The 20,451-nt window shown below is 38.5% G+C and overlaps 1 protein-coding gene across 1 annotated transcript in view; it reads right to left on the reverse strand.

Moving 5' to 3' along the window:
* Nucleotides 1-20,451, reverse strand: part of SPATS2 (spermatogenesis associated serine rich 2) — a 67,172-nt gene that overhangs the window by 14,357 nt on the left and 32,364 nt on the right. Inside the window, exons 3-7 of the mRNA XM_077870164.1 lie at nt 18,959-19,067; nt 17,826-17,875; nt 15,315-15,576; nt 13,080-13,259; nt 9,583-9,718 (exon numbers count right to left, since the gene is read on the reverse strand). Of these exons, the coding sequence (XP_077726290.1) occupies nt 9,583-9,718; nt 13,080-13,259; nt 15,315-15,576; nt 17,826-17,875; nt 18,959-19,067 (737 nt within the window). The remainder of the gene's footprint in view (nt 1-9,582; nt 9,719-13,079; nt 13,260-15,314; nt 15,577-17,825; nt 17,876-18,958; nt 19,068-20,451) is intronic.

Consider the following 20,451-nt stretch of genomic DNA (forward strand, 5'->3'; position numbering starts at 1 on the left):
ACTTTTATTTATTTATTCATGAGCGACACAGAGAGAGAGGCAGAGACCTAGGCAGAGGGAGATGCAGGCTTCCTGCAAGGAGTCCGATGCAGGACTCGATCCTAGGACCCTGGGATCACGCCCCCAGCTGAAGGTAGATACTCAACCACTGAGCCATGCAGGTGCCCCTCTCAAGGTTTTCCTGAATGGAAACACACTGCAATAAGCATCTGATACACTGGATTCTGAAACTGCTAATGAAATTCAGCTAAATATGGCTGGAACTTTATTTAGAAAGACAGTAGGTCTTATTAAGCCTGAGCCTCATAACATATGCATAGAGAATTTCCATATCTTTTCTTCAATTATGAGAAATAGTTTTAGATGACTTGTCACTGTCACTAAGGGGAAAGACTGGTAAATGTCTGAATGTTCCGTATCTCCTTCCCTCCTTACCAAGACTTTTTACTATCTTCACATTTGCTCAACTTATTCTAAAGCTTTTATGTAATTTATTTAGTTGCTCAGAACAGTTTTTCCTATAGTATTATCATTCATATCTCTAAGACATATTGTATGTCTATCATTTGAAGCAAGTCCTTTAATCTTTTTTTTTTTTAAGATTTATTTATTTATTCATTCAGAGAGAGTGAGAGAGAGGCAGAGACACAGGCAGAGGGAGAAGCAGACCCCATGCAGGAAGCCCGATGTGGGACTTGATCCCGGGTCTCCAGGATCACATCCCAGGCCCCAGGCTGCAGGCGGCGCTAAACCGCTGCACCACCAGGGCTGCCCAAGCCCTTTAATTAATATGATTAACATGTAGATTATTGATTCTAGCTATTGCCTTCGGTATTCCTTGGTACCAAAAATTGTTAACTATCATTTGCTTATGGTTGTAGTTATATGTTGTCATTATATGTCGTTCTAATGTTATAATGGAAACACATCTCTGGCAATTTCACAGCCAATTATTTTTTTAAACATTTAATTTATTTATTTGACAGAGAACGTGCACTTGCACAAGCAGGGGGAGTGGCAGGCAGAGAAAGAGGGAGAAGCAGGCTCCCTGCAGGGCAGGGAGCCCAACATGGGGCTCAATCCCAGGACCCTGGGATCATGACCTAAGCCAAAGGCAGATGCTTATTAACCAACTGAACCACTCAGGTGCCCCCCCAGCCAATTATTTTAAGGGACAATACTCTAAACTACTCAATAATGTTAGGAAATATTTGTACTTGATTATATTTGCTGAAAACTTAAAACTTGTTTATTCTAACTCTACTAGCCAGTCAAAGCAGAAATCCAAGCAAAGCCAAAGCAAACACCTTTATTTCTCTGAAGACACTTACACTTCCCTCTTCTCATAAAAACAATCAAGAGAGAGAACCGTCAGTAGTTTTTATTGGCAGAAAATTAATGACATCTCAAGTTTTACAGAACCCCGTACTCCCAGCACTGGCCTTGGTGGAATATGGTACATATATATAGGCTCAAAACAGAAACAAAAAAACCTCAGTTAGATAGTAGCCAGGTCATCATACTGAGTTGAAAAAAGAGGTAGAATTAATTAAAAGAACTAGCTTATTAAATCAAATTTGGATCTTATGAAAATTTTGGTGGGTTCTTCCTTTTTTTTTTTTTTTTTTAAGATTTATCTATTTATTCATGAGAGACACACAGAGAGAGAGAGAGAGAGGGGCAGAGACAAAGGCTGAGGGAGAAGCAGGATCCCTGTGGGGAGCCTGATGTGGGACTTGATGCCCAAACCTGGGATCACACCCTGAGCTAAAGGCAGAGGCTCAACCACTGAGCCACCTAGGTGTCCCTGGTGGGTTCCTCTTTATCAGGAGTCCTTTACAAAGCATGTAGACATGTGATTTCATATTTTAACAGTCTCAAGGAGCTTTTAAGAAGTTAGGATGTGAATATAAGCTGAACACTTGGAACAGGCCCTCAATAGATTACTTTTTTTGCTCTTTCCCAGTGGTAAAAAAAAGCATCTCAATTATAAAGTAATACTATAGACCACAGAACTTGAGGATATTTTACAATATATTTAGGAAAAAAAGAACCAGTAGCAATCTAGATTACCAAGGAGTTTATTATTCGTTTCTGGTTGGTAAGGAAAAATGGTTAGAATATTAAGCCATCTAGCCAGTAGCTGACTAGATCCTCATGTGAAACAGTATTGTTTTTTTTTTTTTTAATCCTGTCTCTAAAATTATGATAGCAATGTCTAGAGGGAGATAAAGACTGAAAAATAAAGGCAAACAGAAATACCTAGTAAGAACCAGAAAAAGGAAGCAGAGTATAGTAGAAAAGTGTCACTTAATACCAAGTATGACTTTGGGCAAATTATTTTTTTCTGTGCCCATCTTTTCTCATCTATAAAATGAGTATAATAGTACGAGTGATATTGTTAAACAGATTATAGAGGTATGTACATAAGAGCTTCTGACATACCATAACAGCTCAATAAAAGGCAGCAACAGTTATTATTCTAATTTCTGTACTCATCTTGATTCTTCAGTTTCGGCAGAATATATATTTAGTAAGATGCTTTCATATTAACTTTGGTTAATTACTATACATTCCAGATCCACTGTCTAGAAATTCTTAAATGAACACATACACACCCTAACACAGTGTAGGCAGTTATAGAGAGGTGAATCAAAGGTAACTTTATGTGAAGAGATTATATTACAAAATTACACTATGATTACAACTATTAAGATTATGTATGCATGTAGATGGGCGACACAAGGGAACACAGAAAATAAAAAATTAATTATTTGTTAAGTTGGTAGAGTTATATGACTTTTATTCCTATTTTTAAAAACTACTGTTATAATGATGGGATATATAGTAAACATAAGGAAAAATGGAACCTTAAAAAAGGAAAGAAAAACAAAATTCAGATTCCTTTATCAAATGCTCCCATTTTACCTTGGTCTCCGACTTCATCCCCTATTACTTTCAACCACCGTCCCCTTTGCTGTAGCTGTGGAGTCCCTACAGATCCCTTCCGTGCCCTTGCTTAGATCAGATCTCCTAAATGCAGTGTTCTCGTCCCATCCTTTCTGCCAGTGTAAATTCTATCTGATGTTCAAGGCTTAATAATGATTCATTTCCTTTAAGAAATATTTTCTAATTGACCCCTCTCCATTGTAACTTTCCTTTAATCTTCACACCTTCCCCGCAACCAGGATCCTACCTGAAGGAGATGTGAATCACAAAATCACTGTAAGTTGTCACTTATGAAGGATGATTTAGGGCTTCTCAATTACAAAGTAACATTTGGGTGGACTATTTCTTCTTTTAGATTTATTTTTTGAACTAAAAAAAATACTTATATAGGCTCAGTCTTTCATAGGCTTAATATGGCTCATAGGCTTATATAGGCTCAATACTTTCATAGGCTCAGTCAAAATCTTGGTCCTCCTCATTCTAACCCTGTTCCATAATGACAAAATTCCTTAGTCCCTAAATTTCCTCACATAGCCTTTATAAACGCTGAGAAGGAAATAATACATGTGATTTATACATGTGCAATACAAGTCTCTAGCATTGTTCCTAAGCTTTAGTGAGAAGTGGGCTATCAATGATAAATGGGATGACAATCATGGGTTCTGGGAGCCAGAATACAGAGATTCAAACACTGAGTCTGCAACTTATGATGTCATTAGACAAACTGCTTAATCTAAGACTCACTCCCTTTTAAACAGTAAAGTTGAATTTAAAATTCCTACTTTGCAGGACAGAAACCCAGATAAATAAATCAGATAATATGACTGGATATGTTTGGTAAGTTGTAATTTTCATGTGTTACTAGTTATTTTCACAGATGGTTAAGGAGTTCAAATTTTATTTTTTTTATTTTTTAATTATTTTAATTTTTTATTTATTTATGATAGTCACACACAGAGAGAGAGAGAGAGAGGCAGAGACATAGGCAGAGAGAGAGGCAGGCTCCATGCACCGGGAGCCCAATGTGGGATTCGATCCTGGGTCTCCAGGATCGCGCCCTGGGCCAAAGGCAGGCGCCAAACCGCTGCGCCACGCAGGGATCCCCAGGAGTTCAAATTTTAAATTAAAGAAGATTGAAAACCATGCAAACCTAGGCCTAGTAGTATCATGTACTGAATATGCAAAAACTGAAGAATAATTTAAAGCTATGGAGTGGTATGGACATTTTTTGGTAATACATTATTATATTAGCCCATTCCTTTCTTTCTATGCTTTTCAGCAATTAATGAAAATGTTTTGGTTCATAAAATGATACCTAAGTTTTCACTATCTTTATATGGACTGTAATTTTTTTTTTTTTTTAATTTATGATAGTCACAGAGAGAGTGAGAGAGGCAGAGACACAGGCAGAGGGAGAAGCAGGCTCCATGCACTGGGAGCCCGACGTGGGACTCGATCCTGGGTCTCCAGGACCACGCCCTGGGCCAAAGGCAGGCGCTAAACCACTGCGCCACCCAGGGATCCCTATATGGACTTTAAATTTAAGTATCTAAAAGCCTTAGGTAAGACTATTGGTAGCTTAACATGAGAGGAAAAGGGAAATTCAAACAAACGGAAGTAACTTTTCTAGGTGAATGAGGAATTAGCTAGGAAAAATTTCAATCTTAAGCACAAATATATTGACTTTATGTGTTGTAGAATTTCAGATTTCTTATCCATATTCACCTTTTAATAAGTATCTTCTTACTCTTGATAAAAGAGAAGTTTTTATTTAAAAGGCAAGTTGAGAGGATCCCTGGGTGGCTCAGTGGTTTAGCACCTGCCTTCGGCCCAGGGCGTGATCCTGGAGTCCCCGGATCGAGTCCTGCATTGGGCTCCCTGCATGGAGCCTGCTTCTCCCTTTCTCTGTATCTCTCATGAATAAATAAATAAAATCTTAAAAAGAAAAAAAGGCAAGTTGAGTGGGATTCCTGTTGGCATTTTCACCAACACATTATGTGACAATTGTCCAAAATAATTTACCTCCTTTAGCTTCATGTTCCATTCCCTATCCTGTTCCTTAATAGCCTAAAACCTAAGTCAACGAATACCTCCAACAATGTAAGTCAGACAAATTTTATGTATGAACAAGAAAAGTAAACTTGGGTCTAGAGATGATTACTGGATATCATCAACAAAACAGATTTTAAGTTTTATATACTGGAAAGCCTCTGATTTTATCTTCCTACAGGTTTGTGTCAGCTTTCATTTGGCCCCCAAATGAAAGCAGTTATCCGTATTAATTCCCCTAGTGCCCCATAAGGGGTAATGTAATCTTACCGCTGCAAATTTGTTAAAACACTTTTATTTTCTTTTATATTATAACCAATACAAAAAAAATAGCTTCCTAAGTGACATTAACTCCAAGCTCTGGTTCAGTGCCAAATGGAGTTAGCTCACCTGCCAATTATATCTTGAAGTAGCAACACAAGGGGCATTGAAATAAGGTAGTATAAAACCCAATCAGCCACAGAGAAGGGCACCAGCAGGAAAGTGCAGGTAAATCTCTTTCCTCAAGTTAAAATGACATGGTTGCCACGTCTGCTAATCAATCCTAAATATATAGTTCCCGGGCAGGAAACTGTTTCATTTGTCATTTATTGAAGGAGGCTCCCTTTGGCTGGGTTCCATGTCAACAGGAACTCACAAATCTCTCTCCCGGAACTGTGTTTCCTGGTTCAGGCTGGTTCTGAATAGAATCAGATCCTGTGACTAAGTAATCAGTAAGCTAAACAATCATGGAGACCAGAGGCTTATCAAAGCAAAGTTGTGATGACCTACTCTTAGCTCTTTTTTCTTTTCAAATGAGTCAATAATATCTGATATGATAATAACCCAGGGCAAAGGATTTGGTGCTTCCTCCCGGAAGGTTTAGAAGGAGTAGAAGTAGAAACCAATTACTTAGAAATATTTCCAGAAGAGTTAGAGCTTAACCTAATGTAAGTTTGGGAGAACTGGTTGGATTTAGAGAAGTATAAAGATACAGAAAAATATGTTAGGATAGAAAAGTGGCAATAACAATTATATGGAAGAAAAAAAATAACAGTTATATGGAAAAGGAAATGTGAATGTTAAGACTTGAGACAAGTAATCTGGCTGAAGTAAACATATATGTAAGAAAAACAGAAGATACGACATTAAGTTTCTGGCTCTAAAACCTAAAAGGGAAAACTCAGGATTCGGGACAAAGCATGGGTAGACTAGCAGATGAATTATCTATCTTAAAAGTACGTTGGTTATGATGATTTAGTGGACCATTCCATATTTTGCAAATGATAAAAGTGGGTGTCAGCAACTTTTGGAGGCTTTTTTTTTTTTTTTTTTTTATTTATGATAGTCACAGAGAGAGAGAGAGAAAGAGAGGCAGAGGGAGAAGCAGGCTACATGCACCGGGAGCCCGATGTGGGATTCGATCCCGGGTCTCCAGGATCGCGCCCTGGGCCAAAGGCAGGCGCCAAACCGCTGCGCCACCCAGGGATCCCTGGAGGCTTTATTCTACATCTTCATTAATTCACCCCCTCTTCAATTCACAGGACTGAATCTACCGATATTCCCTCTATCTCGTTTCTTGTGGCATGAAGTGACCAATCTGGTTTATGAACAGAAACATGGCTGAATATGACCACAGACAGGCAAGATAATGGATGGCTGGGAAGAGGAGTGGGGTAGTTCTCTCTATTCATGAACCTCTCCTCTCATATTTCATTTTTTTTTTAATTTTTTTTTTTTTTAATTTATGATAGTCACACAGAGAGAGAGAGAGAGAGAGGCAGAGACACAGGCAGAGGGAGAAGCAGGCTCCATGCACCGGGAGCCCGACGTGGGATTCGATCCTGGGTCTCCAGGATCGCGCCCTGGGCCAAAGGCAGGCGCCAAACTGCTGCGCCACCCAGGGATCCCTCCTCTCATATTTCAGATCTAGGTAAGTCTTACAAAGAAGCAAGGTAGAAGAATGGGAGAAGATATTTGCAAATGACATATCAATAAAGGGCTAGTATCCAAGATCTATAAAGAACTTATTAAACTCAACAGCAAAGAAACAAACAATCCAATCATGAAATGGGCAAAAGACATGAACAGAAATTTCACCAAAGAAGACATCACATAGCCAATAAGCACATGAGAAAATGCTCTGCATCACTTGCCTTCAGGGACATACAAATCAAAAAAACCCACAATGAGATACCACCTCACACCAGTGAGAATGGGGAAAATTAACAAGACAGGAAACAACAAATGTTGGAGAGGATGTGGAGAAAGGGGACCCCTCTTGCACTGTTGGTGGGACTGTGAACTGGTATAGCCACTCTGGAAAACTGTGTGGAGGTTCCTCAAAGAGTTAAAAATAGAACTACCCTACAACCCAGCAATTGCACTGCTGGTGATTTACCCCAAAGATACAGATGCAGTGAAACGGCAGGACACCTGCACCCCAAAGTTTATAGCAGCAATGTCCACAATAGCCAAACTGTGGAAGAAGCCTCGGTGTCCATCGAAAGATGAATGGATAAAGAAGATGTGGTCTATGTATACAATGGAATATTACTCAGGCATTAGAAACGAGGAATACCCACCATTTGCTTCAACGTGGATGGAACTGGAGGGTATTATGCTGAGTGAAGTAAGTCAACTGGAGAAGGACAAATACTATATGGTTTCATTCATTCAGGGAATATAAAAAATAGTGAAAGGGATTAAAGGGGAAAGGAGAGAAAATGAGTGGGAAATATCAGAGAGGGAGACAGAACATGAGATACTCCTAACTCTGGGAAACGAACAAGGGATAGTGGAGGGGGAGGTGGGTGGGGGAATGGGGTGACTGGGTGACAGGCACTGAGGGGGGGCACTTGACGGGATGAGCAGTGGGTGTTATACTATATGTTGGCAAATCGAACTCCATAAAAAAATATCCAAAAAAAAAAAAAAAAGAAGCAGGGTAGACAGTCTTAATCTCCAAAAATCAACCTAGCTGCTTGACTTTCTACTACTTTACTGATTTTGATCCTCAGGGCTTTTCTTTCTTTCTTTCTTTTTTAAATTTTATTTATTTATTTAAAGATTTATTTATTTATTCATGATAGAGAGAGAGAGAGAGAGGCAGAGACACAGGCAGAGGGAGAAGCAGGCTCCAAGTTGGGAGCCCGACGCGGGACCCCAAGCCTGCTCTAGTTCCACCTTAATTGACTGGGCCAAAGGCAGGCACCAAACCCAGGAGCCACCCAGGGATCCCCTAAAATTTTATTTATTTATTCATGACAGACAGAGAGAGACACACACACACAAGCAGAGGGAGAAGCAGGCTCCGTGCAGGGAGCCCGACGTGGGACTTGATCCTGGGTCTCCAGGATCACACCCTGGGCCGAAGGTGACGCTAAAACTGCTGGGTCACTGGGGGTGCCCAGGGTTTTTCTATTTTCAAAAAAATCCTTTACAAAATGCAAGTACCTCCCTGGAATGGAGTTATGGTTTCACTATTAGTTAACACTTAAATATAAAGTAGTTAAAACAGCTTGCCTTTTTTTTTTTTTAAGATTTTATTCATTTATTCATGATAGAGAGGGAGAGGCAGAGACACAGGCATATGGAGAAGCAGGCTCCATGCAGGGAGCCTGACGCGGGACTCGATCCCAGGACTCCAGGATTGCGCCCTGGGCCAAAGGCAGGCACCAAACACTGAGCCACCCAGTGTTCTAAAAAAACAGAAGACTATATTTCTTCCCCCAAAAGATTCTATAATCAAATACACTTGAGAAACAGCATAGTATAGCTTCTTGTAGATTCACAGTGCACATCAGCATTGAAAAAGCAGATAAGAAGTCCAGGAGTAAAAATATTTCAAAAGCATTTTCAAACCTCTTTACCAAACCCTATTTCCCCTACAGAATACATATTAATATACTTTAAGATAGTATTATTTATTTATTTATTTATTTCTAAAAAGATTTTAAAATTTATTCATGAGAGACACAGAGAAAGAGGCAGAGACACAGGCAGAGGGAGAAGCAGGCTCCCTGCAGGAGCCCAATGTGGGACTTGATCCCTGGACCCCAGGATCATGCCCTGAGCCAAGGGCAGACGCTCAGCCACTGAGCTACCCAGGCATCCCAGGTGAGTATTTTTTAGAACACAGTTAAAGAATACAAAATTAAAACAAATCAATGACTAATAATAAGGCACAAAAGAGATAATTATGGCAGGTTGCATTAGGAAGGATGACAGGAGGCAGGTAAGCAAAGAGGTCTTTCCTACTTCATTACTTTGTTCAAACTCATCATGTCATTTGTTGCAGGTTCCTGGTTTAAGAGACAGACCCTGAAGTAAGGATGCAAGACTCATAATTATTTGTCCTTTTCCAAACACTATCAACCTCAGACCCATTCCTAGAACATAATGAGTTCTCTGTACCACTGATTTCTATACTGTGACCAAAAGGAGTTGAATGAAGCAGAAAGCTAAATATACCATAGGACTTCTAAGTTTCTCCCTACTATAAAGAACAATTAAGAGACAGGAATTAAAGAACCTGGTGAAGGGCTGCCCATCTTCATAAGTGATCCTTTTTGTGCCAATGTGATCCAATGCAACTTAACTTACCAGCTCTGCAACTCAGCAAAAGCTTGTTTCATTTTCTTAATGGAAGCATCCATCTCTTCTTTAACTACAACTCGATACCGTGCAAGAGACACTGTGCAGCGCTGGAGGTCTTTCACAGACTTTTCAATATTGGAACCTTGAGGGAAAAAACCCAAGGATTAATATTAAAAAAAAAAAAAAAAAAGGAGCACAGATAACTTGAAGGGTAGATATGAACACCCACACATGTAAAGTAACAAATGTCACGTGGACTAAGAATGTTCCCTGAATGGCCACCCTCCTCAACAAAAAATTGATGTTTTCATAGATTAAAAAAAAAAAAGTATCCTAGCCAAGATGGAGTAATAGGAGTTGGATTTATCTCCCTGTTTTAAATAACACATACACAAAGACAAAACATATGAAACTAGGTTTTTATACAACAGGCAGTAGGCAGTACTTTTTCCCTGAGAAAACAGAAACAAATGAAGGGAGGCCTATGACTGCCCCAATTTACTGCCATGAAAGTTTCCAGGCTGCAACGCAAGGAGGAGAAATCCTAATCTAATTGAGGGGACAGAGTTGAGAACTGGAGAGGCCCAGGCGACTAGAATTCTAAAGGCAGAATACGGGATCCCTGGGTGGCGCAGCGGTTTGGCGCCTGCTTTTGGCCCAGGGCACGATCCTGGAGACCCAGGATCGAATCCCATGTCAGGCTCCCGGTGCATGGAGCCTGCTTCTCCCTCTGCCTATGTCTCTGCCTCTCTCTCTCTCTCTCTCTCTGTATGACTATCATAAATAAAATAAAATAAAAAAAAAGTTTAAAAAAAAATAAAGGCAGAATACTGGAGAGGAGAGCTACACAAAGATGAGGAAACTGTAGAGATCACAGAGCATTATGAATGCATTGGGGTGAGGAAACTACCTGAGACAGGAAAAAGAACCACTGGAAAGGAACAGAGAGAACAATCTCAAGACTTCACCCAGGCCACAAATAGTTTATGTTCACACCAGCCAGAATGGGATACCAGTAGAGCACTTGGAAGGGTACTGCCTCAGCAATGAGGCAAAATTAGCTCTAAAGGCTGCTCTAGTTCCACCTAACAAAGCTTTTTAAAAGCAAGCCCCAAACTGTTACCAAATAACAGTCCCAGAAGAAATCATAAGAATACTTAAATAGGGCGTCTGGGTGGCTCAGTCAATTAAGCATCTGCCTTTGGCTCAGGTCATGATCTCAGGGTCTTGGGATTGAGCCCTGGGTCAGGCTCCCTGCTCAGTGGGGAGTCTGCTTCTCCCTCTCTCTCTGCCCCTACCCCTGCTCTCTCTCACTCAAATAAACAAACAAAATCTTTAAAAAAGTACTTAAATAAAACAAAATATCTAGCAATCGACAAAGAAAAATTCACGTCTGGCATCCAAGAAAAAATTACTAGGCATACAAAGAGGCAGACAAACATGACCCACAGTGAAGAGAAAAATCAACTAACAGAAGCAGATTCAGAAATATCACAGATGTTCCAGGGCCACCAGGAGGCTGGTGCCACAGGAGGGAACTCAGGCAGCTTCCCACCCCTCGTAGGTGCCCCTGTGGGCTGCCGTGCTGCCCACCTCCCAGCGTGTGTGCTGCCAGCTGATTCTGTTCTCCACGATTCAGCGCCCCACCCTTGGTGTACTTTAAAAGGAGTTTTGTGTGATTCTCCCAACCCCTTCATTTGCGTTAAATTGTGTAATACTGATTTAAGGAAATAAACCTTTGGAATTGAAAAAAAAAAAAAAAGAAATATCACAGATGTAAAATCAAGTAAACAAGGACATCAAAACAGCTAATATAATCAGATACTGTATGTTCAGGAAGGCAGAGGAAGGCATAAACATGTTAAGGAGAGACATGGATGATACTTTAAAAAACCCCCAACTGAACCTCTAGAGATGAAAAAAGACAGTGTCTGAGATGAAAAATACACTGGATGGGACAAACAGCAGATTAGAAACTGTTTAAAAAAAAAAAAAAAGAGTAATGAATTTGAAGATGGCAACTTCAGAAACTGTACAAAATGAAATAAAACACAGTGAGCAAAAAGGCTAAAAAAATAAGTATTTGAATAGGTACTAAAGTTTCAAAACTCTCTAAATGACAGGATTTAGTAGAATATAATTCACCATGCAGACATTACAAAATTCTCTGTAGTACAGTGTGAAGCATTATATGTGAATAAGCCAATTTTGTAGATAAAGATGAAATATACTTAACCTACCCAACATATTCTAACCAGTTTCCAAGAGTTCTACTGACCTTTCTATATTCACCAATGTCAAAGTTACATATACAAACTGAGAGGTGGAATCATGGATCTAAGAAGTTTATAATGTGCCAAGATACACTTTTTCAACTTTTAAAAAAAATTCCTTCTCATTTTGATTTCTTTCCAAATCTACTTAAAAGCTTTCAAGTCTCATCCTTTTATTTTTGTTTGACTATTTTTGATGTGCTTTTCTACACCAAGCTGAGGGTTATGTTAGATTTAAAAGGAAAGCTTCACTAATTAAACTTAGCTTGTGTGGAATAAATAATTCAATAAAGAGCTACAGGTTACGAGTATCTTTTACATTTCTATGTTTCATTTGTTTAGTGGAGTGGACCACCATGCTTAGATGTATGACACTCAGAGAGGCTAGTATCTTTAACTGTTTCATTGTTAACTGATTATTTAAATGATTATTATAGTTAAAAAAAAAAAAAAGCAAAGAGCTACCACCAATCAATGCTGAGCACTTAAGAGGAAATGATCTTGTTTGAAGCTAGAGTCCGACCGATATTAGTGAGAGCATGAAATTATGACGAAAAATGAAAATATTTCTTTAAAATGTCATGTCAGAGATAGCAGTGGTTTTTCCTGGTAAGTCAACCAGGAGATAAAAATGAAGGAAACGGTACAAAAATGTTGCAATAAAGCAAATAAAAGAAACAAGTTAATGTTAACAGAAGAGTTATCTGGGGGAGCATCTGGGTGGCTTAGCAGTCTGCCTTTGGTTCAGGTCATGATCTGCCTGTTTCTCCTGCCTAACAGGCGTCTGTACACTTTGAATTTTTCCATAAACTGGTCCTTGGATCATTAAATCTTTAGAATTGTTAGGAACCAAGGTCCTCCTTTCAATTTTTCCCTAATTCCAACTACCTTTCAAGTTTGCTCAAATTTGTGGGTGGCTTCATCCCCTCCACTACTCGACATTTAGTCCCTATGTTAGCTTGACATCACAGAAGTCCTGAAATCAACATCAGTCCAATAAATTACAAACTAGTCATGAAAAAAAAATACTATCAAACTCCAACTGTGCACATGGGAGTCAGAGAGGGGTAGTTACTGCGTTAAAAAAAAACAAAAAGAAAAAAAAAACACAGAAAAAGTATTACCTGCTACTATCTTGAGACCTTATCTGTGGGAACAAGGAGATAATTTGCCCTCACTAGTCAAAAACAGATTTTTTTTCTTCCTCTCAAAGGCAGCCTTCTGATTTACCTAGCTTTTTGTTGGTGGATGAGAGTGGAACATCTTCCATCCCCAGATTGGAAAACTGCAGTGCTGTGGTAGGCCTTGAAAGAGATTTGGCAGCATTCCTATTTTGCTGAGAATTCTGAGTAGACTGCATAGTCAAAGACTTGGGCTCAAAATCAGAGATGCCATTCTCCAGCGTGGATCCTGTCAAAGAAAGAGTCCAGAATTTTAAGAGTAAAATTTAGGAGTAGATCAATCAAGCAGTCTTAAGTATAAACAAATAAGAAAGGAAAAGTGTTTCAGGCAAAACTATGCCTCTTAAAGGTTGTGAAAAAAACAACTGACAAAATAGAACAAAGAACAGAATCAGCTGGATGAGGCTATGAGTAGTGTCTGGCTTAGCCCTAAACTGTATTCTGGATGAAGATGACAAGTCTATGGTAACTGCTAGATAAGTTAGTTTCTTCCCTGTATCTTGGTAGCTCTGGGCACAAAGAAGTGAAGAGAGTCAACAGCACTATTTCTGATAGCTTCTGTAAGTTATGTTGAGGAAAAAAGAGTTTTACACTGTTCCAGGGAATGAAGAATTTTTAAAGCTTTAGGAAAAGGGCAAAGAGTTAGGAAATAAGAGGAGAGCTCGCTCAGAAAAAAATGGAAGCCATGGACTGTCTTCGGTTTGTCTGAGGTCAGTATAGGTGCTATATTTTTCTCTTTTTGTGTAAGCAAACTAATCAATTAAAGAACTTCTAAGAAATACAGAATAATTCTTAAATTCTCATTACACTGATAAGGCTAGCAGCAACAGAGCAAGGGGAAATGGACTAACAAACAAGTAATTAAAACACCAACCTTAAAAAGAGATATTTCCAGAGTGCCTGAACGGCACAGTCAGTTTAGTGTCTGACTCTTGGTTTCGGCTCAGGTCATGATCTCAGGGTTTTGAGATCAAGCCCGATGTTGAGCCCTGTGTTGGGTTCCACACACAGCATGAAGTCTGTTTAGGTTTCTCTTTGGCTATCTTTGTGCCCCTCCTGTACATGAGCACCCCACCAAATAAATCAATCTTTAAAAAAAGTAGAAGAGCTATTCCCAATATTCATCAAAATGGTGGGCAAATAATGTGCCCACCACATTATGATATGTGAATTTACAACTAACACTAAGCTTAAATCTTTATTAGAAAACAAATGTGGGCCTATAAAAAACCAACAGTCTACTTCTGAAAGCCATGGAATTACAGTTATTACTATATACTCCTCATTGTGTTTCTTGGAATAATATCACTGACATCAACTCATCATCGTCATTTTCCTTAGTAAGTAAGCAATTAAAAAAAAAATCTTAAGGTTGGGACATCTGGGTGGCTCAGCAGTTAAGCATCTGCCTTCGGCTCAGGACATGACCCTGGAGTCCCGGTATCAAGCCCCGCATCAGGCTCCCTGCATGGAGCCTGCTTTTCCCTCTGTGTGTCTCTCATAAATAAATAAATAAAATCTTTTTAAAAAAAATCTTGGGCAGCCCCGGTGGCTCAGCGCTTTAGCGCTCCCTCCAGGGTGTGATCCTGGAGACCCAGGATTGAGTCCCACGTTGGGCTCCCTACATGGAGCCTGCTTCTCCCTCTCCCTCTCCCTCTCATGAATAAATAAATTTTTTAAAAAATCTTAAAAAAAAATCTTAAGGTCATCTTCTGTAATCTCTAACTACTAAAGGATTATTAAGTTAGATTTCCACAAGACTTACTTAAACTAAAATTAAAATACGAGACAATAAAGTAAAAATTGTTATTTTTCTTGGCCTTTGATAATTACAGTTGACCTAATGTGGGAGTTGGGGCACTGATACCCTTGCAGTTGAAAATCTATATGTAACTTTGACTCCCCCAAAACAATATCCTACTGTTGATCAGAAGCCTTACCAATAACATATAAAGTTGATAAACACATATTTATACTTTATATTATATTCTATATTCTTACAATAAAGTCAGCCAGAGAAATATTAAGAAAGTCATTAGGAACAGAAAAACATATTTATATTACTGTATTGTATTTTTTAAAAAAATCCACATGTAAGTAGACTTACACAGTCCAAACCATGTTGTTCAAGAATCAACTATACAAAATGTGACTCTTTCACATAAAAAGCAACAAAAACTAAAAAGTAAAAGACTAAAACTAAATGTAATTTATTGATTGCTTTCTCAACTAGGAAGCCCTAGTTGAGTATTTTTCAACAGAATGCAACTTTTAATAAACTCACCTGTTCTATCCAGCATATCTGGTGTGGCAGACTCAGGATCTTCCAATTCTCTGGCATCTATTGAAAGTATCTCCATACCCTCACTGAGAGAGTCCACAGACTCAGTATCATTGATGGCACCGTTGACATGGTAACCATTAATACCACCTTTCTCTGAAGAAGGTGCAGACTGTTCGTCTTGAATGGAAACCGATTTACTGGAATCTGGGATACTGTTACTTGGTTCTGCTGCAGGCTTTGGTTTGCTTTTCTTCTTTTTGTTCTAATGATTATTAAAGATTTGAAAAAGAGAAAAGAAAAAGAAGACCTCCCCCCCCCCCACAACCCACAGAGGTAACACTAGCCATCTAAAGATAATCAGTGTTATCCATTTCTCATATGCTCTTCTGGATATTGAAGACATTTTTATATATGTTGAGCTACTGACTGAAGTAACTATGTAAAATGCTTTGGATGAACTCAAACACATAAATATAAAAATTTACACGTGGTAAAACCCACCATAAGCAAAATCAAAACATAAATTTTAAAATGTGAAAAAATATATCCAACTTATACACAAAAAACTAAATTTATACAGAGTTCTAACAAAAACCAAGAGCTAAAAATGGTATAGGATGTAAACATATCCTATGACGTGCAACCTCAGTCTAATAAGAGACATAAATTAAAAATGCACTGCAGAGGATTCTGGGAAGATGACAGAGAAGGAAGCACCAGTCATCTGTCTTTCTAGACAGATATTACATTGGCAGAATCTGTCTGATTTAACTATTTTGGAACTCTGGAGTCTGTTGAAGGCTTGCAATTTGATGGTGAAAACCTGGATAGTAAACTATGGTTAATTTCAGTCAGCATCAGCTCCTGGTATAGAAGCAGTTACCCTAGGATACGGGCAGCTGTGCACCTGTTCTTGGGGGAAGCTTGCACAAATTATGGGAGTCTGGGTAGACAAAAAGAACCCTCTTCTCCAAATACTAGGGATCTGTGCTCTGATCACTGACTGCTGCTTTTGACCACAGAAGTGCAGAGGAAGAGGTAGGCATCCATTGTTGTACCTCCTCCCATGGTTGTACCTCTTTCCATTGTTGCAAGTCCCACCCCTCTTTGGCTGAGTGACTTTCAGGGGAATAGAAAGAGCAGTGCCCCAGAAAACTAACAATAACCAAAAATAAGCAAACGCTGAGGAAGAGGGGGAATCTAATTTCCAAAGTTAACACATTGTTAGATTCAAATGTCTGATTTTTTTTTTTTTCTTTTAAAGATTTATTTGACAGAGAGAGACAGCACAGGCAGGGGTAGCAGCAGACAGATGGAGAGGGAGAAGCAGACTCCCCATTGAGCAGAGAGCCTGATGAGAGGCCAAACCCCAGGACCCTGGGATCATGACCTGAGCTGAAGGCAGACACTGAACCAAATGAGCCACCCAGATGCCCCTTAAATATCCAGTTTTCAACTCAAAATCACAAGGCATAAAAATCACACAAAAAACAAGTTTAAAGAAAAAAAAATCAACAGAAACAGCCGCTGAAAAAGATTTGTTGGCAAATACATTAAAGACTAAAACAACTGTCTTACTGTTATCTATAGAAAACAAACTGATGGTTACCAGAGGGGAGGTGGGTTGGGGGGATGGGTGAAATAGGTGATGGCAATCAAGGAATACACTTGTAATGAGCATTGGGTGATGTATGGAAGTGTACTGTACCCCTGAAACTAATATTACACTGAATTTTAACTAACTGGAATTTAAATAAAAACTTAAAAGAAAGTAAAATAACTGTCTTAAAGATGCTCAAAAAAATAAATGAGGGCAGCTCGGGTGGCTCAGCGGTTTAACGCCACTGCCTTCAGCCCAGGACCTGATCCTGGAGACCCCGGATCGAGTCCCACGTCGGGCTCCCTGCATGGAGCCTGCTTCTCCCTCTGCTGCCTTTGTCTCTGCCTCTCTCTCTCTCTCTGTGTCTCTCATGAATAAATAAAATCTTAAAAAAAAAAGAAGAAGAAGATGTGGAGAAAATCAAGAAAACAAAGTATGAGCAAAATGGAAACACCAATAAAGAGACAGGAAATCCAAAAGAAGTTAATAAAGAAATGCTGGAGCTGAAAAGTACAATAACTGAAATTTTTAAATTCATAAAGGGATTCCAAGGAAGATTTCAGCAGATAAGAGAAAAAATAATAAGTAAACTTGAAGACTGGAGAATGGAAATTGCTGAGTCTGAGGAACAGAAAGAAAACATTGAGGAAAAGCAAAGAGAAGGTGACTGGGTGGCTCAGTCGGTAGAGCATGCAACTCTCAACCTCAAGGTCATGAATTCAAGCCTTAAATCACATGCAAGACACTGTGGTACTCTATATACACAGCTGTGTTTCAATGTCACAGAAGACTTTTTAACCAGATGAAAGTGAAGTGGTATAGGTAAATCTTTTCAAATATTTTTGCAGGGCCTAAATTTCTTAAATAATACACATATCAATATCATACTTTTAAATTTAATTCATTTTTACCTTTTTCTTGCCTGTTACTGTCCATTCTTTGAGTACTTCACTGGCACTCCCTGTAAAATAAACCAATTACAGATTTTCTCTCCTACCATATACGTGGTCAACAAGGATTTAGTGTCCTTGCAGTTTGTCATTGTTGGACAATTTCCATAGTTCCTCATAGGAAAAGTTAAGGTTCAAGCTTCTGAGCTAATGTAGTAAGACAATCACATTATGTTTACCTTTTGGAATACCTGTCCATTTAGATCCCTCTTCCTTAGTAAGTTCTTCTGAGAGCAATGTAAGCCTGATCATTTTGAAGATTCTTTTTATTTATATAGTTTAGACCAAATACAAAGATAACTGGTTTCAGCCCAAATATGCCATCGCCTCTCATCTAGAAGATCACATATCACCTTGGCTATATTGTTTCAGAGACAGCTATACACTACCCTTGGCTCAAATACTAACATTATAAAGAAAATAGATGATGATAAAAACCTTACAGTATTTGGGTCTGTTTATAATACACTGACAAATGCAGAAGAATAGAAACAGAAGACCTAGTCTGACGTTGCTGTTCAACAAAGCAATAGCTTCAGGCAAAGTTTTTCTCAAACAAGTTATGTGGAAAGAAGTTTATAAAACAATTCTCAACTCTATACTGAAAGCTTGACTAAACACATCATTCTTCTGTGTTAGGTAAGGAAACTCACACCCATACATTTGAGTCACTTGCAGGAACCAAACTAAATGGTACAGGGGCCTGGGAGAGAATGCCGAATCCCTGATTTTGTTATCTATTGCTGGGCCACTGGATCACTGCTTTGTCACTAAGAGTTTCTTAAATTCTTATTCAACCCAATTCCAATCAACTCCCTTCTACCACTAGCCACACAATTTGTTCTTAAAACCAATAGATAGCATTTTGAATAAAATGATGAGTTTTCTCAGTTTGTGTCTTATTCTAAGATATCATACAGCTTATGAATGAATTACTTGTAGGGTTGAAAGAGGTTATCTTTAAAGAAAAACGCCATGTTATCACCGGGTCTGCTATATCATCTATAAAACACTGAATTGCTGAATGAATGTTATAGAAGTCTGAAGCAACTTCTATTTGAACAAACTTATTAAAAAAAACAAACTAGGATTACCTTCCATGAATGCTTGTACTGTTTTGTCCACACAATTATCAAAGTGCTGCAAAACCAGGATGATTTCATTATTGCTCTTATTGGGAACTATTGCACGTACTGCATTTATCTGGAAAAGATGACAGTCATTGAATTATAGCATCAGTTCATCAGTTGGCAACTGATGCCTATTACGGAGAGTAACGGAAAAAATGATATGTATCACTCTTTAATGTCAGGGAGAGTACATACAATTACCTCACTGGGAATGATTAATAGACAAGTGATAACAGTACATTAAAAATTAATTTCAAAATTTAGAAAAGTAGAACATTTCTAGAAATAGAAGGTCTGTGCTAGATGTTATTCCAAGAAAATGTGGTTTAATTAGGTATCGGTATTAATTTAATATCAATATTTCCTCATCTTAGCCTACTATGGAGAAAGGTAGAAAGTTTAATGAACCACCAACAGTAACAACTTACATTTTTCAGTATTTTTCAAGACATTTTTACTTAAAATTTTTTTACTTCATAACATTTAATTGTATAACACTATAAAGATAATTTATTATAAACTGTTTCAGGCACACAAAACATGATGAACACTCACTATATGATAGTCAGTTTAACACAACAGATGGCAATGAAGTCCCCTTGAAGTCCTCATGAATCCCCCATCTCCTTCCTCTTCAGAGATTTCTGCCTTGAATTTGGTATTATCCTGATACATGTTTTTGCACTTTTTTTTTTTTATTTTTTATTTTTTTAAATTTTTATTTATTTATGATAGTCACAGAGAGAGAGAGAGAGAGGCAGAGACATAGGCAGAGGGAGAAGCAGGCTCCATGCACCGGGAGCCCGACGTGGGATTCAATCCCGGGTCTCCAGGATCGCGCCCTGGGCCAAAGGCAGGCGCCAAACCGCTGCGCCACCCAGGGATCCCTTTTTGCATTTTTATGATATATGTATATATCCATTGGTAATATAACTATTGTCTTGCCTTACATAAATATCATATCATACATATCTATATTCAATTTGCTTTTTTCACATAACATCATTTTTTTAGATATTTTTTGTGTGTTGATAAATGCATATCTTATTTATTTTAACTGCTACACAGCATTTCCATTGTATGAATATAGCCAATTTATTCATTCTCCTGTCGATGGCCACTTATATTGTTTCCAATGTTTGGCTATTATGAAAAATGCTGGAATGAACATTTCTATGCTTATTTGCTGCTGAATTTTCAGTGCCTAAAATAATGTTCACCACACTATAAGCAATTAAAAAAGAAAATAAAAATCACATCTTCATTGAACAGTGAGAGAATGTCTCTATTGTGTATAGCGACTAGAATTCGCAAATATTAGGGCATTTATAAATGCATTATATAACATCAAACTGCTCTTTATAATAGATATGCCAAGGGCAGCCCCGGTGGCGCAGCGGTTTAGTGCTGCCTGCAGCCCAGGGTGTGATCCTGGAGACCCGGGATTGAGTCCCACG

The sequence above is a fragment of the Canis aureus genome, chromosome 25 (genome assembly GCF_053574225.1).
Source record: "Canis aureus isolate CA01 chromosome 25, VMU_Caureus_v.1.0, whole genome shotgun sequence".
Classification (NCBI taxonomy): Eukaryota; Metazoa; Chordata; class Mammalia; order Carnivora; family Canidae; genus Canis; species Canis aureus.